At 45.2% G+C, this 22,505-nt stretch overlaps 2 protein-coding genes across 2 annotated transcripts; one reads left to right on the top strand and one right to left on the bottom strand.

The window, feature by feature from the left end:
* Window positions 1-754: 754 nt before the first annotated feature.
* LOC149355774 (uncharacterized) lies at window positions 755-10,613 on the bottom strand. Its single transcript, XM_089576186.1, has 9 exons — window positions 10,421-10,613; window positions 10,244-10,330; window positions 9,421-9,474; window positions 9,272-9,330; window positions 7,991-8,123; window positions 5,432-5,508; window positions 4,065-4,085; window positions 3,674-3,894; window positions 755-836 (listed from the first exon to the last, which is right to left on the bottom strand). The coding sequence occupies exons 1-9, from the start codon at window positions 10,611-10,613 to the stop codon at window positions 755-757; spliced, it is 927 nt and encodes a 308-aa protein (XP_089432312.1).
* Window positions 10,614-11,328: 715 nt separating this feature from the next.
* Window positions 11,329-22,231, top strand: LOC149355773 (uncharacterized). Its single transcript, XM_089576185.1, has 3 exons — window positions 11,329-11,820; window positions 12,294-12,487; window positions 22,201-22,231. The coding sequence occupies exons 1-3, from the start codon at window positions 11,419-11,421 to the stop codon at window positions 22,229-22,231; spliced, it is 627 nt and encodes a 208-aa protein (XP_089432311.1). The 5' UTR covers window positions 11,329-11,418.
* The last annotated feature ends 274 nt before the right edge of the window (window positions 22,232-22,505 follow it).

Raw genomic sequence — 22,505 nt, 5'->3', positions numbered from 1 at the left:
CCACGACAGGACCAAATTGTCGCGAATCGGGTGGACGCGTCCCCGACTGGTGAAGGGGAACGCTTTCGCGTGCAGGTTCGAAGCAAGGAACAAAGGAATCAAACAAAACAAAACGAAGCCGTGTTTATATTTTAAAGGAAAGGAGCCAATGAAAGGAACGAAAACACTAAGGAAAACACACACTAGACACACGTAAAACACAACAGATAAAAAGGAGAGCGTTCACCGGCTACACAGTGTCCCAGGTGGTGCGGGAATGCCTTGCAGGTAGCACAGACGCGGGTTGGCGAGTTGCGATGCGTCGCTGGCGTTGCGTTCAGGGAGGCGGTTGTAGAGAGCCAGGAGATGAGGAACGGCCCTTATAAAAATTTTGGGTGTGTGTCTGATGAGAGTCTGATGCTCTTTCACAATAACATCACCAGAGTCTCTTCTGAGTTTCAAATGAATTTTCTTCTGAGTTTCTTCTCTGTGTCTAAAACAAATTGGCCACCGTGTTTCTGGTTGGTACTTAATGTGTGCATTTCTTCTGAGTTTTTCATGAGTATTGGCCAATGAGTGTCTGCTGGTTTTCACTTTGGTGTTTGATGTGATTTTGGTTGCCGACACTACATGCAGTTGGTGCCAGTATTTTTACTTACAAAAAGCAAACAGAGACATTGCTTTCCATTAAAATGTAAATTTTTTTTTATTTATGCCACAGCTCGGAAGCCATTTGCATGCATGCCTGTTTCCTATGCTGTGCAAGGAAATAAACTTACTTTATTTCTCTGCACAGCATAGAAGACAGGCTGTTTTTGAGGTGAAGGGGAGTTGTCGTGAAGTGGGCACATGTGTAATTTGAAAAACACCAAAAGATATCGGTTTGTATAACATGTTCACAGTACTTCAATAAATTCAAGCTTGTAACCATTTGAACTCATAACAAACTCATCATTCTTCAAAAAGGTCAAATAAACGTGAGCATTTACTCATTTCTGCTGGGCATATGCCCATAAGAGCACTATTGCAAGTTGCACAACCCCACAAGATTTACGACAGAATATGTAGAAAGTAAAGTGATTTAATGAACTGTGTTACTTGATGGCACGTCTTGAATAACCCCCATTTTCATTGTAAAATACTAAGTACAGCCAGTAAGACAGACATGCATTAAACTGCAATCCTGCCAACTGTGTGTTATTCGATGTTCCCAGATAACTCTAGGGGCAAAAAAGGAAATAATAGTGCTGAGCCAAACCAGCTGCATACTGACGACATCCGGCTTGCGCAACTCAGGCTGTTTTTGTTTTGCGACTAATTAATTAGTTAATTAAGATAATTTTCCTAATTCGCTGAATAGTAATTTTAGAAGAAAGATGTCAATGATAAAGATGAAAAGCACCTTGAGAAACTCCCGATTCCTTGTTTTCCGCTAGGGTAAGCCTCACCTGTATCGTTTTTTCTAGCAATAAATAAATCCCGCGAAATACGAATTAACCCACGTGATCAGCGCGTATGCGCAACGCTATTCTGCTGCTCTCAGTCGTGGCCCCTATGAACTAAGCTGGCTTGTGGCGGCGGCCCCGTTGCTGTGGCCCAGTTGCTGTGAGGTGGTTGCGACGCTGGCGTGAGCCAGTTTGCGAACATAACGGTGCAAGTTGAAGTAAGCGCGCCACACACTCTCAGTGCGATAAAGAAGGCCAAAGATGAAAAAGCACAAATCCGACTCGTTTTATTCGCCTCTGAGAGGAAAATCAAGATATTCAAGATAAGTAAAATACGTAATCCAGATCGGCAAGGGTGACAGTGGAATAGTGGCTCAAATGGCCACGTGCAATCTTTCACTGAAAGTTCCTTTTTTTCCCCAGCGTGCACTTTCACAACACGTGCTCAAACAGGTCACCTTCTGCTGCAATGCAGCACTGGCATCTTCTCATAAGGCTTCCTGTCACTGCCTTGAGCACTGTCGCTAGAATGTTGCGGCAGGCTTCAGTTTATCTTTTCCTGTAAGGCCTGTGGAGTTGTCTTTCCGCGGTGTAGACTAGGTCCCCAATATAGCCCCGCAAAAAAATCAACCGGGTTGAGGTCAGGTGACCTTGCCGGCCACAGGACGGGTCCGTGCCTCCCTATCCACTGTCCTGAGAAGGTACTATCAAGCCATGCTGTGCTTGTTCACAGCAGTGGGTTGGAGCCCTGGCGTGCTAAACCACATCGGGCCAATTGTGCCAGTGGCACGTCACTGCGAAAGTCTTCAACCAGCCCCTTTAGGATCTCACTCATGTACCTCTAGCCGGTCAGAGTGTTGTCAAAGAATAGTGGGCCAAAACTGTGCTCCCATAAATGCTGCACCAAACATTAAACGACCACTGATATTGGTGGCGGGATCTTCGCAGCTAGCAGGGATTTCGCTCACTCCAGTAGTGCGCATTGTGGACATTCACTTGGCGATTCCGAGAAAAGCTTGCCTCGTCAGACCACAGTACCTTGCTGAGGAAGTCATCATTCTGCTCCTGCTGAATCAAAGTCCAATTTCCAAAGTTGAGTCTATTTTTCAAGATCCCTCGGCTCAAGGTACTTATGTAGCTGGCGATGATAGGGATGAAGTCCAGCTGTTTTCAAATTCCTCCAGGCAGTTGATTTAGGCACTCCAGTCTCTGTACTCGTTACACACGCTAGTGTGAGAATTAGCCGCCATAAAAGAAAAAACGTCGGAGTGCGCCTCATCAATTATGGCTGAAGCTTTCTTCCTTTTTCTTGTAAAGCTGCCGCCCGGCTTGTAGGTGTTCACTACTGTCACTGGGCTTGGTCGTGTTCCAGGGTGCTGGCTTTGAAATATTCTTGCAGCCTGGCATCTTTGTCTGCCTGCAGCTCCAAGGGCAAGGATCATGTCGGCTTTTTCCTCGTTAGAATAAGGCATCTCCAATTTTCTCACACTTCAAATGTCAACAAACGACTGCCTATTTAACGCTGTCACGAAAGCTCACGCACGTCAGTTGCTTCCCCGTTGGTCTTTCTTTATCGCGCTCAGTGTGTGTGGCACGCTCGCTGCAACTTGCACCGTAATGCGCGCAGACTGGCTCGCTCAAGCATCACAACCATCATCAACATATCGGCCTTCCGCAGCAATGGGGCCGCCGCGCCACGCCAGCAGCTTAGTTCACAGGGGCCACGATTGAGAGCAGCATAACAGCGGCACGCTAATGCGCTGATCATGTGGGTTTATTTGTATTTCATGGGCTTTCCTAATTGCTAGAAAAAAAAAACGATACACGCGAGACTTACTCCAATGGAAATCAAGGAATCAGGGGGTTTCGCAAGGTGCCCTTCATCTTTCTCATTGACATCTTTTGTCTAAAATTACTATTCAGGAAATTAGGAAAATTATCTTAATTAACTAATTAATTAGTCACGAAACAAAAATAAAGTTGCACAAGGCGGATGTCGTCAATATGCAGCTGGTTTGGCTCACCTAGCACTATTATTTCCTTTTTTACCCCTTGGCTAAAGTTATCTGGGACACCCTGTATACCTAGACAATGGCGACACATTATTTACCAAATGCACAAAAGTATACAAAAAGCTTCCATTCCTATGCAGCACCTTAGCTGGCAGCTACACATGCAGATATACAGACAGAAAATATTAACAAATAAGTAAGATATTTTGTCATTTCTGATTAAATCTGAAGTACTTACCAATAACCGCATTGACCTTGACTGGGTCCAGGGCTTCCTTTATGGGGCCTTCCTTTTTTGAATTCGTCCCTTTTCCATAAAGGGACTTGCCTCTCAGCTCATCGAGCGAGAACACTGCCTTCAGGAGGTGACGAGCAAATTTCGCTGGCGCCGTTGGGCAGTGAGCGTGGAGGCGGCTCATGACCGACTTCTCGACCATGACGCCACCTCCAATGTTGACCTACGATAAGATAAACAAAATGAGCAAAATTAAAAAATTCCCCATTCACTGCACTAACAAAATATAGATTGATAACCAACATTTGGTAAGCTCTAAACAACAGGAATGAGCTTACTACAAGTGTGTTAATACTTTGCAAATACACAAAATGAGGGAAGTAAAAGTCTGGCAGTACCTGACCTAAACACATCCTTCTGCAGGTTAACAATAGGTACCAAGACACAGCGATAAAAGTATGCCGAATTTAAATTTCGACTACCTGGAGTTCTTTAATGTGCACCGACATCTCACAACTACATGGGTGCCTTGCTTTTTGCCTCCATCCAAAAGCGGCCACCGCAGCCGGGACTGAACTCGTGCTTCCGGGGTTAAGCAGTTGAGTGCCCTAACCACTGAGCCACCACAGTGGGGCAACAGAAAACAAGTGAATATTACGTGGTAAGCTGGTTAACAAATTTATAATAGTGAACTTGTTACCTATTGCAGTTAGGCACGAAGTTGCACTGAAAACATGTAGCCAGACATGATTAAAATCATGACGTTTTAGAATGTCAACAATGCGATTACCCTGCACGCCATGGCACAACTTTTTGCCACTGTGCACCTTTCTCAAACCGAATGCGTTTTCATTGGGCCACAAGGTGACGTAAATCACTACATGTCACTCTGTGGCGCAACTGTAATGTGCCCTCTCCTGGGTAGGTTGAAGAAGCAAGCAATGGCGAGCGCTGCAGTGCAGGCAGGCAAGAGCAGGTCATGTAGCAGCTTTGCAGCAGAGTGACATGTAGTGATTTACGTCACTTCACCATGCGTTCTTTTCAAATAGGGCACCCGATAGACGAAATTTATTCAGCCGCAGCAGCAAAAGTGCGCATTTTCACAAGTTAAAAAAATGATATGGCTAATACTAACGACTGGTTACAAATCACCAATTACATCCAAGCACCGAAGTGTTACTGTTAAAAGTAAACTATCAGAATTATTCAGCCAGCTTACTTATTAGCATGACTCATAATTTTTCTGATGTCAGCCAACACTTGCATCGCAACACCAATAAAGCCATCTTGCCATCCCAAAAACCTATTTTTAATATTCTGCTTGATCTTCACTTAAACAACCCCTGCAACGGCGGCTAAGCATTCTGCATCAATTTCACGTTCCCTAGGCCATTTGTATTCAACTGCCTATCCTCCTCTTCTGCTGGGTGTAAGATGCAGCAGGCATAATGAGTCAGCAACTAGCATTCCTTGTAACGCATGCTGTCACCCTGATTATACACTGCCCACAAGCACTGCTGTGGCGTATACAAATATTATTTTGTGTATCAAAGCAAAGGTTGAAAACTCTCTCCAGGGACATTCTCCAAGAGCTACCCATTGCAGCTTGAGATGACAGGCCATGCACAATTTTTACAGCAAACTGGCGAGCTGCAAGATGACATTGCGAATCATTTTTGCCGGCTCTAGCACATACTTTGCATTTTTGTCCTTGAGAGTGCAACACTACAACTGTTCATTCCAATAGAAAGAGAGGTTACCATTTCTGCTGCGGTTTCAGGTGGCGCTTCAAGCTGAGATGTTAGTTTTCTCAACTTTTTTACCATTTTGTAGGAATCTAAAAAAGAAGAGAGGGGGGATTAAACTTCCAACAGACACACAGTGCAACATTCTGAGAAATCACTCCCAGGTGGAGTTGATTTCGTAAACTATAATGTGCCAGAAGTTGTGGGTCGAATAGATTCAAGCTCTGGCTCAGGAAAATTTGGTATACCAGTAGAACGAAGTCCACACAGCAAGCGAACAATGCAACTTCCACCATGTTTAGAAGCGGAGTGACAGGCAAGAAGCCCTCACTCTCTGGAACGTAGAGATTCTCAAGAAAATCCAATACTGGTTTAACTTGAGCTGTCATCGATGGTAACATCAGCGGAATTATAAACACACACAAAAAGGTACGACAAGGGACAGCGCTGACACTAACAACACCTGTATTAAGGAAGAGACAACACAGATAGGGCCAAGAGAACTTCTTTCTTGTGTTATGCAACATGGTTCTCTCGCAACTCACGAGTATCGGCAAAAGTAGAGACAAACTGGTGTGCAAAATTAAGGAGGCAGTGGCGATTAACCATGCTGGTCAGAATGGTGTAAGCACACCATTTGTCTCTTTGACGTTAAAAGAATTGGAGTTTTTGTGCCGCAATTGAACAAAGAAGATGCAGACGATCTCTTTCGCCTCCTCGAGACGTAACACAAGGAAGAAGTTCTCTTGGCCCTATTTATGTTCTCCCTTCCTTGATACAGGTGTTGTTAGTGTCAGCGCTTCACCTTGTCTTGCGTTTTCTGTGTGTGTTCATAATTCTGCCGACGGTATCATCAATCAAGAAAATCTTCAAGCTTTACCCCTCTTCGAAGGGCGAATCGAATAGAGGTGGGACCACTCTCAGTTAAGTTTGAGTTGAGGCGTGTTTATGAATACAGGTTTAGGTTTAGGTTTATGGGGTTTAACGTCCCAAAGCGACTAAGGCTATGAGAGACGCCGTAGTGGAGGGCTCCGGAAATTTCGACCACCTGGGGTTCTTTAACGTGCACTGACATCGCACAGTGCACAGGCCTCTAGAATTTTTCCTCCAAAGAAATTCTAGCCGCCGCGGCCGGGATCGAACCCGCGTCTTTTGGGTCAGCAGCCGAGCACCATAAGCGCTGAGCCACCGCGGCGGCGTTGTTTATGCATACAGTGTTAAACTTCCCTGTGCTGTACACAATAAATAAATATCAGTACAACATGGAAAACCTAAAGGCAGATCCAAAGAATGGGTGAGAAAAACAGCAATGAGATTAACAGAACAAAGCGCATGTAAGATAGAGAGGAAACATACTGGCAAAGCATGAGAACTCTGTTATTAACTCAATTGCTTAGCGGGCAAATGCCACATGTGACAGCAATTAGGTAAATGAAAAATCAAGATGAAATGACCAGCACAACATGCATCTCACAAGCACACCGTTCTTTTCTTTTGGTTTTATGGTTCTGCTTCACAACCCCGCAAAAGGATCGTTTTTTCTAGGGCAGCACATTGGCAGTGGTCATGACAGCGCAAACCTAAATGTACAGGTGGCAAGTGAGTGGTTTAACTATTTATCTTTTAAGGCATTTACAGGTGATGGCAATGAAATATGGCAATCTAGAACTGAGCAGCAACACAAGTAACGTGGGTGGAGACTCATGTGATTGTTGCACTTGTCACTTAAAACAAATTTACATGACAGGCCAAATCACAAAATTCTAGAGAGGACAAAACGTAACATGACTCAATACTAGTGGCCCTGCTTCTCCCCTCGCAGATTTTGGCGAAGGTCTGCTGCATTTCAAGAGAAAATACAACTTCTCAGCGTAGCAACAGTTCTCTGCAGCAGAAGAAATATAAAAAAGAGGAAACTAGCCTTTCTTCCTGTTATAAGTAAGCCGGCCTATAAACGAGCATTCCATCTTTTCCCCTGGAGACAGAATACTGGGGCCTCCAACACAAATTCCCGACCCCACTTCTAATGCTCGAGTAAAACACAGTGGCAGAAAAAATGATTGCTATCTTTCTTTTGTGGGATTATGAAAAACATCGCAGTGGAGAGCTCCAGATTAAATAAGACCACCTGAGGTTCTTTGATGTGCACAGACACAGCATGGCACATCAGTCCACAAAAAAAAACAGCATCAGTTTTAATCTCACTCTACGCAGCTCTCCTTTCATTACAAGAATTCAGGTTTGAATGTCCACTCACAAAAACCCTCACTAAGTCAATCCCCACAGAAAAGAGCCAAGTAGCAGCGGCCACTGACTGAATAAGTCATTGCAACCAATATAATAGGGGTATCAAACCAACAGTTCAAGAACACAACACAAATTTCGGTACAATTTCGTATAAAATTTACTGTGCAATAGTGCCCTATGCATCATTTTTTTACAAAATATATATGCAAGTATTCTTTCCTGTTCAACACATACAGGACAAAATTAGTTTGTGTACAGTAATGACAAAAGCGACCATGGAAAGCATGCTAAAAGGACTTCAACTTGTAATATGAAAGCCACCCTTACCATAGTTGTTCTCTGCCACCCTCAGTCGCTCCTCAAGCTGCTCCGTATATTTTTTAAGCTGCCTCAGCTCCTCTGCAGCACCGCAACAGGCCCCTACAGAGGCAGTAGTTTTCATCAGCTTTTTTACTTGTTCCTTTCATTTTCAAGCAATTAGCCAAGTATTACTGAGCTACACTGGCACTTTAGATAGTGGATCACAAAGAGCACGAATGCCTGTGTGTTGAGTGTACAGACAAAAGCACCGCTGAGCACTGACTGCTAGATTCGAGCCTTCGCTATTGGCAACACAGCAGCCACCATTGTCAGTCGCCGCAAACACGCCATGCAGCATGACCTCGGGGCGAACTTGTAAATTGGGAGTGGTGGTAATGTGTTTGTAAAGGTAATCTGGACACTGACATTTTCTACTCATTACTTCGTCGAAAACCCTATTGTGAAAACCGGTGAACTCTAGAAAGAAACCAGCATGTTTTTCACAATGTTTTTTGCTGGGGATGCCCGTGGTTGGCTAGATTCATTGGAACTGCAGTGGGAATATGCTCTTTCCGCTAGCACTGGGCCCATAATCAGGTATGACACTAGAATGCTGGACCACAGTGGCACTGGGTTTTGCAATGGAGAGTGGCATCTAGTCACAAACAAGTCACTGGTAAGGCCGCAATTGGAATATGCGACCGCATATCCGCAACAGGTTTACCTGGTGGACAAGTTAGAAGGAATACAAAACCACACAGCAAGATTTGTTTAAAAACAGTACTCTAGACATGTAACTAAATAAAGAAGCACATCAGATTAGAACCCCTATAGAAAAGGCAACAGAAGCAAGGGCTTAAACTTCTTCACACAATATACACCAACAGGCGTTGAAAACGAAAAATACCTCCAAGCACCCCACCACACTTCAAACAGGACAGGACAGTTTTAAAGTACGTTAATTAAGTTACCCCGCAGAATGAACTATGTGAAAGCATACATTTTTTTTCCTGGTGTATTTCTGACTGGAAATAATTTCCCATCGAATGTGTGCGTGCTGATTGAGATGCCTTTTTGGCTTAATCAATCATTCATTCAAATCAAGCACAGTAGACTGAATTCCGTTGTTCATTCTTTTTGGTTAATCTGACTGGTTTTGTTACACTGCTTCCAAGTCCTCCCTTCTTTCATGTAATTTTATTATTCAGCTCACCGCTTTAATACAGAACCCACTCCTTTGCTATGATGATTCGGCGCTGTAGGGTGTACTGTAAACAAATAAATAAAAATTGCATCCGATCGACTCACCTTTTGTTTCTTCCTTGCCGGCTCGGCAGAGGTCTGAGGCTGCTCCACCGTGTCCGGACCTGTATCGTACAACAAGCAGATAATGTACATAATACTTGCCTTGGCCGTGTAAATGTTTGCCGAACTAAAGGTATTGTAAGTATACGTACTCAACACCTCAGCAGCTGCGGCGGGATCCGCGGGGATTTCAACGTCCTCGGCGCCTGTGTGCACAATTGCCAGATATCGCACAATACCGTATTTACTCGCATAATGCTCGCACCCCCCACATTGCCTATCGAAAATTGGAATTTTTTTTTTCCTCGCTAAATCATCGCATCCCCAACATCACTCGACAGAACTAAGGAAAAGTGCATGCACTATCAAAATATAGCATTACCAAACTAATGATAAAAGGACTAACAGATACAAAGGAGCGGATGACCCAGCTACAGCCTAAGACAACTACAGCAGATGCATGGAGCATGATTGGCGCTGACGTGGTCGTGAAGAGTTTCAAGAAAACTGGCATTTCCAACGCCCTGGACGCGACAGAAGACCACTTGGTGTGGGACGAAGATGAAGAGGGTGAAGCTGAGGAAGCCGACGAAGCAGCGACCAGCGACAGCGATGGCAATGTCGACGTGGACTCCGCGGACTCTGAGTGATGGTGATGTTGCGGGCGGCCAGCCTTCGCAAATAAAGTGTTTCTGCAGCTAGTGTTTGTCGTCTCTGTGGTTTTATTACAAACGTAAGTCCTGCTTGGAATTGAAGTTTTGGTTAAATTTACAATAGCTGGCTTGAGAACCCCGGTTCACAGCCTATTTACATTTGCTTTCAGCACTCCAAAGCATTGTTAAAAAATTTTCCCCGCGTAATTATCGCACCCCCTAACTTCGCACCGATTTTCTGCGAAAAAAAGTGCGAGGATTATGCGAGTAAATACGGTACTACCTTGAACGCAGAAATGCTTTAGTGACTAAAGCCACGTACCTAAGTTTTCTCCATTTGCGGCGACATGGGTGCAGCTTTGCGCTGCCGCCAACTTTGCCCGGCGCCTCTCCATTGTTTTGTCCGTTCCTACGTAGTACAATTATCAGATTATGCGCATAACGTCCCGGTCCCCGAACCCCTAGACGCGCAAATGCTTTCGTGACTAAAGACACTCACCGAAGTCCAGCAGCTCAGCTGGTGCGGCCGCCTCGCCAGCCTTCCATACGACGTCCGCGATTTTCCCGCGCAACTGTTTGATGGAGTGAGGCTCCGTGAGGAGCCGCACACCGATGCTGGCATCAACTAAAACGCGCACTGGGTACACGTCCCACTGTTCAGCATTTTGCCACTTCACTAAAACGTGCGTCATTGTTGCAGCACGATGAACGCAAGGAAACAACGTGCACGAAAAGCGGCGCTAACAAAGATGATGCCGTCGCCAGATAGAGAGATAGATCTCACACCACCCTGAAACGGATGGATGGATGAAGCGCCCCCTTTGAAACGGGGTGGAGGCAGTTGCTATCATGCGGTTCCTCGTTGCGCGCTCTGCGGCGGCATCGTCAACTACTGGTGTCGTCTGCTTCCTTCTGTGGTAACACGACACTAGTCAGCGCCTGTGTGTGCGTGTGTGTGTCTCTCTTTGCTCGTGTGTCGTGTTACCTGCGCTGCTTATACGGATATGCAATACCAACTAGCCCGCCACATCGCTCTTGTTCCTTCTGTGCTTGATTCTGCAGCGCAGCCGCAGCCTACTCTGAAGTTCAAATTGTCTGTTGTAACTAACCCTGCGCCGCTGAGTCGGCTGAGTGCTCAAAACTGTAATTGTTGCAGTATGCTTTGTTATTATTATTTTTTATTTACACTCGTGGCGGAAAAACGTGTAAGCAGACCATAACATCCGAGATATTCTGCGCGCGCGCGGTTGATTTCGGAGGCCATGAGCACAGAGTGCGGTGACGCAGAGTCACGTGAGATCATCAATGCTCTCCATGCATGGAGGAAAGAAAGGAAAGTTTTTTTTTCCTCCGTGACTCTATGCTTGCGCACGAATGCAGCGAATGCGCTGACGCCGTGACGCGTTGCGCCGTTCTTGTTCGCGCGCAATTATTTTGGTCGGTCTTGATGTGCCCGCTCTGCGCTTTGGAGAACACGCGAGATTCCAACGCTCAGACATGCCACCCAAAAGAAAGTACAATCAGTATTTAACTGATCTAACGTGCAACGTTCCAGTTCGTTCAAAATACCGTCTCAGTGTAGCTGCTCATGATAATCTATCGCAAGTCTCGTCGAAAGAAGAGAGTAGCAGTAATGTGCTACAAACTGGGGGTGGTAATACCGAGTCTTCTCCGGAAGACCCGAGCGTCGTCGGAGGGCCCGATGCAGCGCAGGAACCCCTGTCGCGAAGTGCATTTCCTGACCGCGACGACTCTGATCAAGCGGACGCTGAACCGACCCGGCTGCACGACAGCGCGAGCAGTACCGACGTGGATTCTTCGGAGTTATCTAGCAGCGAGGACGAGGAAAACTCGGCCAACGATACTGCACCGTTGGTGGTAGACAGCGACAGCGACCTGGTATGGTGATACTTTAATTCCTTTGTGATTGTGCATAAATATATGGGCGCGCACTCTCCTTATAAGTTAGGAGAGGGGCAAAGTAATTGATAACACCTGTTCATTCCTTCTTTGTAACAGGGAATTAGGAGAAAAACGCTCCCTTCATTCTCACTCTAAATATTTATTTACTTATTCATTTAAAGGTCGGAAGCCCTTCTTACATAGCCTTGTTTTCCCGAGGAATGCCTCGTGGATGTGTTGTAGCTAGCTGGCGCACTCTGTGTATTATTTACAAGTGTAATAAATAGCATATGAGTGTTAACGCTTTGTCGTCCCTCCCTTTGACCCTCGAGCACGAACCCCCCCCCCCCCCCCCCCCTGGTTAGCGAGCGCAGGCGCTGCAGCCTCGGTGCAAGTTGCAATTTCAGTGCTACCCTTAGTAGATGTCATTGAAGTGTCAGTTATTGTGGTCGTTTTCAATTTGTAACCAGGACAAACCACTCTACCTGGGCTCGAGGATCACGAAAGCCGCAAGCATCTTGCTCATCCTGGGCCACAGCCTTCGCCATGATGCCTCAAAAGAAGCAACGGAGAGTCTTCTCCACTTAATCCGCTGCCACCTTCCAGAGGGTACAACATTACCGACCTCCAAGTACACATTTTCAAACATTTTACAAATAGTGGTGTTAAGAGGACATGGCATTTTTATTGCAGTAACTGCTACGGTTATATTGGAGCAGTGGAAGAAGGCGCACACATTACGTGCAGTGAGTGCAAAGCTGACCATAATATAACTGCCCTCTTAAAGACCTCGTCCTATTTCTATTCACTGGACCTGGAACCCCAGATATCCACCATATTAAATGCGATGACAACCATGTCAAGTCAAACACCTTTGTCCTATGATGTTACAGATATTACGAACAGTATAGGACATAGCAAGCTACCACTTGGGGCTGGTGACATCAGCTTGACATTCAACACTGATGGTGTCCCACTGTTTGAGTCGAGCGGCTTTGGAATCTGGCCCCTTTTGGTTCAAGTAAATGAGCTCCCTTATAGACCTCCTTCACCCCGCGACGTCACGGAGATGCGGTGGCGCTGATGTCAGTAGCGACTTTCGCGTGGTAGGCAAAACAGGTTCCGCCTGGCCGTGCCTACCGCGGCTGCTGCAGCTACCGGCGGCTGCATATTGTGGCTGCGCACTGCAGAAGCAGCATGTACTGACCAGCTGCGTCGATGTTGGATCCGCGTAGTATCATAAAACGAAAAATTACATTAGCTTTAATAGGTTTCTCGGAAATAAATGCCGCATTAGGAAATGAGCCACGGTAGTAAAAGCGCAAAGTCTGGGTGTAGACCGGCGCTGCCAGTCAACGTGCTTCATAGCACGGAAATTGCCGCGCTCATTCACCTGAACAACCGCATGGTACGCTTAAAATTGCGCAAGGAAAAGAAAAAGCATGTATGTAGCTGCGAACGTATTTATCACCCTGAGCTGGTGTGCACGGGCGCCGGCAGGGTCACTCTCCACCGAGGAGTGCGTTATTTTGTTGATAGAACAGCATGTTTTAACGTGTGCAGAAGCTATACGAACGTGTAATGACGCATTTTAGGGCATTTAATATATACTTCAAAATATTTCTTAACATGAACGACATAATTATTTGATTGTAGTAGAAAAGTCTGGTAAGTTGTGACAATCTTGCGCGGTCGCGTTGGCATGCTTCGAACAGCGTACTTTCATTGCATCATGGCATGTGTCATAAGCTTCTTCATAAAGTAGTACATGATCGCGAAGGCTGTTTGGAAACAAGCAACCGCAGTCGGGCTACCAACAGAGGCACGTATCGAGATTGACAGGGGATGAGGCAATGAAAAGTGTTTTCTTTATTGATGATTGAGATATGTAATCAAATTTGGTGCAAATATGAAATTGCTTTCCTTATTTCAGCAATGCATTTTATTTTCAGCTATACCTGGTAAAGTTCTTGGATAATAATAATTAACACCCTCGTCAAGTCACCACCGGTCTTGAATAATTAAGTAGAAAATGCGGAATTTTTTTATGCCAGCACGTTGCCAACGCCCTATTCTCTATGATGGCTGTATTACTTCTTTTTTTTAGATTTGCAGTACCTTTCTTATCAAAAATGACTACCATACTACTGCTCCTGTAGCAAAAAAAAGTCGAGAGATTTATTGCACTCCTCAATGTCTCTGGAATCGTTCATGACAAATAGAATCATTCTATTTCCATTCGTTACAAATTTACGAAGGGGTGAGTGATGCCAATCAGAAAATGTGGTAGATCACAAAACAAACCTTTTTTAAGTTTTTTCCTCTCGTTTATGGCCTCTTCGCTTTCGCTTTGGTCAAAGAAATTCCGCACTGAAATCAACGAAACCTCTGATCCCTCTTCTGCGTAGTGATACTACCATTGTGGTACTCCGTCGTCGGAAACCCGCAGGATTTGCGACGTGCCAGGACCATCATAAACGCCATTACCTCACAATTTTTGACGACCACACATCTAAAAACCGTAATTTTATGAATTTCTACTGAATATTTTGCTATAATTTTTAGTAACCAAACAGAAGACCCAGGGCTGGAAGGAATATAATTTAAGGAATCCAAACGTTTCACCAAATCGACCAGTTTAAGAAGGGGAGAGGTCAGCCTGGTGGTGCCTGATCTGACGGCTAAAAAGAGCGGCTACGCGAGACAGATGAGATCGGGACACGATTGACGCTGTCCCCACGTTTCGCACTGTGCGACACGACACGTGTGTCAACAGATGGTGAGCGCACGTCGGCTCTGCCGAAAAAACGCCAGTGCTTCCTTTAGCACTGTCCCGAGGTAAAATCATTCTTGCTAGTTCAGTGTCAAAAACTGGGTAGAAACCAACTGCAGCGCTTTCTAGCCATAATGCAATACACACCGTGTCGAAATACGCCGTACATGGCCAATGCGAGCCCGTGTACTTCGAGGAATACTAAGTTGAAAGCATCAACCATTGTTATGATTCTGAGGAACTCAAAACGCGCATACAAGCCTTGAAAACCGGCGCTGCACCACCTCAACTCGACGCCACTCCCTGGCCTCTTGCCTACCGCGAGCCCGTTCGCGACTGCAGCGCCACCTCGCTTGTTTGCAAACATGTAGGAGGTCTATAAGAGACAGTGTGGTGGGGGACTCCGGAAATTTCGACCACCCGGAGTTCTTTAACATGCACTGACATTGCACAGTACACGAGCGCCTTGCTTTTCGCTTCCACCGAAAACTGGCCACCACTGCCATGATTCCATCCCATGTACCAAACCGTAGCTGTCCCTAAGTTGAGCGCCGTAACCACTGATCCATCGCAGCAGGGTTGAATTAAGTGTTAAAGGGGGACTAGCAGTGTATTATGTTACTGTACCTGTTAAGTTTTGCTTGCTTTTGTTTATGTGGGCAGAGATTTTATTGATAATCGAATGCATTTTTACACTCCGAAACAACTCTAAAGATGTCTGCGGATGAGCCCCGAACGTTACTAAGCATTATTGCTATATTGAGTTGTTTACTGTAGCCACTTGTTTCAATTATTTGTTGCTTATTGTGCATTAAGGTGCAGAGAACTTTAAAAAATAAGAAGGGCATTTAAATCCTGACGTCAATGAATTTGTTTCTCAGGAGTGGAAATAGGTGCCATCTCAATATTTCATTTGACATGAATAAGCCTGAGGAAACAAGAACACATCGTACTCCTTCCCCCGCTTCTTCCCCACCCTCACCGAGCCGCTTAAGTGCCTCAAATCAAGTTTTACCATCCATTCATCTCCTGTATACAGCCATAAGCATTTGAGAAAGTGGAAATGAATCCAATTTCACTTCGAGAATGTGTTTTCATTTCCTTTTTTCAATCTACATGAATTGAAATCTAGTGAAATCCATCACTATTTGAACAGACATGTGAATGGTATTGCTGCCTTACAAGGATATGACACATTGCCGTAGTCAAGTCCTTTTCCATTTGATTGTTGCATTTTTGTAATATAATTATTTTAACTTTCTCCAGTCCTATTCTGTACAGCTGTTTTAATTGTTCCTTTTCTCTCTGCCAAATCATTGTTTATCCTCTTCATTTTTAATATGTCAGGCTGTTACCTTCATTGATAATGCATTTTTCATTTTTTTGTTGTGTTGGAGATGATTGTAGTTTCTCTTTTGCAACATGAAACTATTGCCTTTATTGTGTTGCTAGGTTATAGTCTGTGCCATGTTATCGTCTTCATTGATCGTGTGTTTTAGAGCGCAGCTCTTTGGCGTCCGTTCCTGGGTTTCGCGTCGTCGTCGGCGTCGGCCTCGTAACCAGCTCCGCGCCCCTTTCATCCCCCCAGCGCTATCGGCGTCAGCGGCATCAGTCAGTCGCTGCTATCTCTTCCCTCCTCCCTTTATCGTGTTGTCCGCTTGCTGCGCGCGCTTCTGCCCCCATCGTTTGCCGCTGGGTGTACACGCCGCCCCCCTCCCCCCTCTTCCTGCGAGTCTCCGGTTGTCAAAGCGCCGGCTCGAACTTAATTCCTTTCTTCACTCCTCCTCCAATGCAACCCCTGTGCGGTGGCAATCAGAGAGCCAGATCGGTGGCGGCGGATCTGTATATGTGCACCGCCCGAGCCGAAATTGCGAATGCGTGTGAAAAATAAAAAAAAATTCTGTGATAGCGCATACATGTGTTGCTCGATTTCTTTGCCTCAATCTATCGAAAAGGTGAAACAGCTTATTTGCTGCGCTCAAATTTCGCATTAGGAAGTAACGTAATCGTCGGTAATTTTTCCATTTTCCATTGTGACAAATGTCATTGTAGTTTCTTTTTTGCAACATGAAACTATTGCCTTTATTGTGTTGCTAGGTTATAGTCTGTGCCATGTTATCGTCTTCATTGATCGCGTGTTTTTCTTTTTCCATTGTGACAAATGTCATTGTAGTTTCTTTTTTGCATCATGAAACTATTGCCTTTATTGTGTTGCTAGGTTATAGTCTGTGCCATGTTATCGTCTTCATTGATCGTGTGTTTTTCATTTTCCATTTTGACAAATGTCATTGTAGTTTCTTTTTTCGTAACATGCAACTGCTGCCTATGATTATATTACTTGAGTGTAGGCTTTTTGATGATAAACATTTGTGTTGGACACTCCTGTGCTTTTTTATTTCTCTAAACACTGTCATGTATACGTGCCTAGGGCTCTGTCATTTCCTTACTTGGCTTTTCAAAATAAATATATTAATAATTTTCATGAACTCCTTGAATGTTGTGCTTTCATACATTTTCTTGCTCAATTCTAGTCTGCAAACTTGCGTTTCGATATTTTTAATTTGCTACTGTGCTGCAATAGTTTGACGTGAAGTAGAAGGCTTGGCACTTGAATATTGAATTTGCCATCTACTTTTCTTCCTTCATGTGAAGGTCAATGCGGTCTCCTTTTGAGTGATTACTTTGCAAACACAGCATGCTGGGAAGAAAATGTGAATGCAAATTCCTGCCAAAGCATTGATTTAGTTCTAAGTTTTGAACACAAAACAATGTTTTGAATCATTTCAGACCACCTAGCATGCCTGCCCTGTATAAATGCAAGAGCATACAGCAATCTCTAAACTGTTTTCAAAATATGTTGTAGTGCTATTCTTAATTTAATTATATATACATCGCCGTCCTCCAAAATTAACGAGCAGTAATAGTGATGCACATGCAGTGACCGTTGCTAATATTTCCTTCCTATATTGAACTGCTCAGGTTGCACTGTGTTTCAAGTTGAAACACTGTGTTCTCTCAGTCAGAGAGTTTTCATATGGTGGAGAAAACGCATTGGACTTCCTGTTGTCTTTTCACATCCTGTGCTTACTCATTAGCAGCTCACAAGAGAATCCTTTGATTTTTCAAATAAGAAAAAATATTGTGAAATGTCAATTTAAAATCTGGTTTTAGGCTGTTGCTAAAACACATGAGGTATTGAATGTCTGCTGAGTTCCTTTATACTCATTAGAAACACAGTAAGACCAAACCAGAAACTCGAAACCGATTTTCGTAAGGGGGAGCTGGATACGGGAGACGCTGACGAACTCCTGTCAGCCGCCTCCAAGAAATGTGCAGCTGCAGCAGGAAAACTGTAGCCGGGTCCTCTCGACGGCGTTCAGCAAACACCGTAGGCTTGTGCAGCCTATCCCAGGAAACCATGGCAGCAAAGTTGCGATCGCAGTAGGCCTGCGTCGTTGATTCAAGGGAGGTCCACGGCAGCACAGACCCGAAGTCTGACGGCTTCCACCTCCACGCTTGAATGAGGCTTAATGATCTTGCGTCGATGATCCAAGGGAAGTCATTGGCAGCTCGGATCCAACGTCCGACAGCTGCTACTTCCACGCTTGAATGACCAGACTTGTGCTGAGGTGTCTTCTTTAACACCTCGGTTTGCTGACACGTAGCTCTACGCTCCTCGTGCCTGCCTGGCGCACACCACTCGCACGCGCCCACGCGCAACGCGGGGCTGGCACATACGGCGCTCCGCTGTCCGACGCACCACTGCCGACACGCCGCGTTCCAAAAATCCCTCACCAGTGTGGTGTGCACATCACATCCATCTGCGTCCAGCGTGTTCAGGTCGGGATCCTTGCAGACGCATTCGTCAGCGTTGCAACGATGTGGCGCGGGCAACTCCATGAACTCAACAGCGAGCACGCGAAAAGAGTGAAGAGTTCTTCCATCTTGGCCACGCGTCCGCGCATGTAAGTCATCAAGATGTGCATGCACGTGAGTGTGCATGTGTCTAAAGTCATAAATATATGACCCTTTTAGCGCAGCAATTAATGCACCGACCTAACTTGCTGCCGCAACCAGGAAGTGAGAAAACGTGAGTACCACGTCGCGTTTATTTGGCGTCACGTACGCTAGCAGTCAGTCACGGTTTTTTTTTTTTTTTGAAGTATTGTGAAGTTAGTTTGTTGTACGGTTAGTTTTACGATTAGGCGAAATGCGACCGCTGCGGCCGGGATCGAACCTGCGTCTTTCGGGTCAGCAGCCGACTGCGTTCGGTCGAACATCCGTCGGCGTCGTTGTTGTCGGCACCGCGCGCCGGAACAAAATCGTATCATGCCAACCGTTTACCGCACAATGTTCCGGATGGTGCACGATTCAGCGTTTCGTGCAGCATAAACATGCTAGTTAAGTTAGAGCCTAGCTCGCGGCAGGGATTTGAACCGGCGACCTCTAATTGGGGCTGCGTAAAAAAAAATTGTATCGTGCGCTGTTCGGGTGACCAAGTGAACACCAAAACAAGTGAGACTCTTACTGCGTCATTTCCTTTCTTAAAAAAAAAAAAAATTTCGATTTGTCCAAGAGGCCAGGCGTCACGTCCAACGGGCGATGGCGTTCCGTGGACTCCCTGGCAGCGGTGCAACCCAGTGTCGCGTTGCACTGGATAAGGTGAAGCTGAAGAGTACTCAAAATTTTTGTTGTAACGAAACTGTTCGCCTCGAACGTAGGGATTACAGTACAACAGGCTGGGTACACTTTTCGGGCGGTCGAGAGGATCCACGGACGGGTTTCCTTTTTCACTGTTTGTATGTTCAACTCGGGACTGTCTTAGTTCGACTTCAGCCAATTTAGTGGCATAGGATAGCAAAATTTCGCCAAGTGGGACCTCCCCTGAGCTCCCGACTATGCAACATTGCTGCTCTGCGCTGGTAAATAGGAATAGGCAAAGCACTCTTGTTGTGTCTTCCTCGCTCGTCTTCCCCCGAGAGGCTCTGTATGTTGTTTCAAAACACAGTGCTTTTGGATATGCTATTGACCACGAACATGAAAATGTACGAGTGAACAGAATTGCAAATTCGTCAAATACATGCGGAGCTTAGGCCGTAATTATTAGCTGGCCACTTTAATGAACAAATGCAAGAAACAAAATATTTGCTTCGGTGATATGTAGGGAAAGAGGCGCAAGCCGTCAAAATTGAGCCAGTAATATGACGGTCCACAAACAGCAAAAAATATGCGGCACAAGGATATATTTCTGAGCTAGTTGGGGGTTCATGATCCAGGGAAGCTACAGCTGACAAATAAACGCCACACAATAGAGAATACACGTATGCAAGGCTGACTAACAACTGAGCTTTACGGATGCAAAAAGAGGCATATATATAGTGTAATGCGCGAGAAGACGGTAACAAATGGGGAACCTGTGGTGTTTAAAGGTGGATGATCAGAAGTAGTCGCGTCACAGGGTAAAATAGGAAAAAAGAATGGTAAAATCACTAAAATCTGGAGGCTTAAGGGGCCACTCTGGAAAACCAAGCCGAATTAAGCAAAAAAACTAAGAAACAAACAACGAGGTAAGTTGAAACAAGAGAACATTGAAAAAAAGTTACAAGCATGTGGTCACAGTTCAGGCATATTAATTGAAGGATGGCCTAGACCTAAAAATGATAAAATTGACCAAGATATTTGAATTCTTTATCGGAAAGCGCAACGGACGCAGTGCTAATGCAAGTCTACTTGAGGTCACCAATCGCCACTGCCTCTAAGAGGAGTAAGAAGAGACTGCATCCGCTTGGTTGACAGTGCATACAATGCTGAGGCAGGCTTCTCACCGAAGCATTATTTACTTACCTAGCAGGTTCCTTCCCGCGATCATTAAAACATCTACCGGTCTGTCCAATGTAAATCTTTGCGTACAACAAAGGAAACGTGTACACCTACCCCGCTGACCTGACACGTCGTGTACGGCTTTTAATGTCACGCGTCACATTTTGGCGCCTCTTCATCACTGTTCACTTTCGCACACATCAATATAGCTTTTCTAGGTGCGGAAAAGTGCACTGGCACGCCAAACCTTGTTGCAATCTTTTTGAGGTTGTGCGCAAGCCCAAGCCTGGTTTAGATTTCGTATGGCTCAGGCCCATGTGCTTTGCACTAACATTGAACAGTACGTAAGTGCAGGTATTATGAACTGAAGGGTTTAACGTTCGTGTAGGTGGAGCTCCAAGTGTGTTCTCACCTAGCAAGAAAGTGGATGGTGAAAAATTCTCCATAATGTTGATTTTTTTGTGGTGTACAAAAATGAAGAAACACAGCACTGCCACATCAAACAAAGCGAACTCGCTGAATAGTGGCACTGATGCAGAGAAAGGCCCTTGTGCAGCCGTTTCGCTACCGATAGTGGACCAAGCATATACAGGTGACCTTGAATGGGGCAAGTACACCAAAAGTCATCCTCTGATTGCCATTCGATGCTCATTTTATTACGTAATCTGGTCGTAACTGCCTCTTTTTTGGCAGCCTATAGTCGGGTATAAATCTAGAACGAGGCGGCAAATGCCCGTCAAAGCATGCCGTCCAACCAATGGCATCAATCGATTCTCACCATGTCCTGGTTTGGTTTGGTTTATTTGGGGTTTAACGTTCCAAAGCGACTGAGGCTATGAGAGACGGCGTAGTGAAGGGGTCCGGAAATTTCGACCACCTGGGGTTCTTTAACGTGCACTGACATCGCACAGCAGACGGGCCTCTAGAATTTCGCCTTCAAGAAATTCAGCCGCCGCGGCCGGGATCGAACCCGCGTCTTTCGGGTCAGCGGCCGAGCGCCGTAACGACTGAGCCACCGCGGCGGGGCCCATGTCCTGGTGAATCTCCTTAGACCTGCTAGTGTGACTCTGCCATGGGGTGGAGATGAAAGGGGAGAAAGCAGGGTTTAATCAGGTTTACCGTGACACCAGCAGAAGCAGTGAATGCCATTGGCTGAAGGGCCTTTTTTGAGCGGCATCTTTCGCGGTGTTTTGGATTTGTATCTGACTATAGCATGCTCTGATGGCAGTCATGTCATTTGTGCCTCTTCATGGCACGCATGCTCACGCAACATATTAATTACAATGCAGGGAGTCCCCGATTTAGCTGTCCTCTTAAATGATCAATTTAATTTATACGTAGCTGTAGCAAGGAGCTTCTGGTAAAGGGGCATCTGAAAAAGCTCTTCTCGAGGCAATGCCATTATTATGTTATGCAGCCCTAGTTAAGCTAATGGTGCACGCATTTAGCAGCCTCAGAGCATGTTCATCTACCTATAGCAGTTGATGTCATTGTATGATGGATCCTTAATTTGACAACATTTTGGCACAGCTACCTATCTGCATTACTTTTTCAGGAAAGTGGAATGGTGAGAACTGAATTTTTTTTGTGCCGGTTTATTTTTTCCTTGCTTCCATGTGCAAACTTCTATACTTGAACACAGGGGTCAAATATTGTATCATGAATTTTGTAACTGAAAAACTTCAGTCCTTTCACGTTACTGTATTACGAAATGTCTCGTCTTTCACACAACGTTATGTGTTGTCTAAACGTATTAAGAGTGTGTGTATTTTTTTGCTGCCCAGGTCTGTCCTGGTGTCTGGTCCTCCTGGATAAGGAAACGTTGGACTGACTTTTGAGCAGTTTCGCTGTAACCTTATTTAAAATAAAGGCCATGTGTGGTATGTTTTCTATTCAGTTGTGAAAGGTCTTGTTCTGTTCTTTCACTGTGCTTGAACCAAGACACCAAACTTCGACACATTACACGTTCCTGTTTCTTGTGTACACATTGCACCACTACTTTGCATGTTCAGAAAAGACACCCATTGCATTCTTGAGAGAAATATTGACTCATAGTTGCCCCGAGGGGAGTACTATTATCCATACCATA

Source organism: Amblyomma mixtum, chromosome 3 (assembly GCF_055824585.1).
Source record: "Amblyomma mixtum isolate Tamu chromosome 3, ASM5582458v1, whole genome shotgun sequence".
Classification (NCBI taxonomy): domain Eukaryota; kingdom Metazoa; phylum Arthropoda; class Arachnida; order Ixodida; family Ixodidae; genus Amblyomma; species Amblyomma mixtum.
The sequence above is the reverse complement of the archived record's forward strand: the minus strand, read 5'-3'. Positions and strand labels throughout refer to the sequence as shown.

What these genes read in the sequence shown, in the direction of transcription:
- LOC149355774 (XM_089576186.1), bottom strand. Translation starts at nt 10,613, where the DNA reads ATGACGCACGTTTTAGTGAAGTGGCAAAATGCTGAACAGTGGGACGTG. An exon ending in CGCAGCTGCTGAGGTGTTGA is followed by an intron (nt 9,331 to 9,420) that starts GTACGTATACTT and finishes TGTACGATACAG; the next exon opens with GTCCGGACACGGTGGAGCAG. An exon ending in GGTGGCAGAGAACAACTATG is followed by an intron (nt 5,509 to 7,990) that starts GTAAGGGTGGCT and finishes CTTCTTTTTTAG; the next exon opens with ATTCCTACAAAATGGTAAAA.
- LOC149355773 (XM_089576185.1), top strand. Translation starts at nt 11,419, where the DNA reads ATGCCACCCAAAAGAAAGTACAATCAGTATTTAACTGATCTAACGTGC. An exon ending in TAGACAGCGACAGCGACCTG is followed by an intron (nt 11,821 to 12,293) that starts GTATGGTGATAC and finishes ATTTGTAACCAG; the next exon opens with GACAAACCACTCTACCTGGG. An exon ending in AACATTTTACAAATAGTGGT is followed by an intron (nt 12,488 to 22,200) that starts GTTAAGAGGACA and finishes TTTGCTGCCCAG; the next exon opens with GTCTGTCCTGGTGTCTGGTC.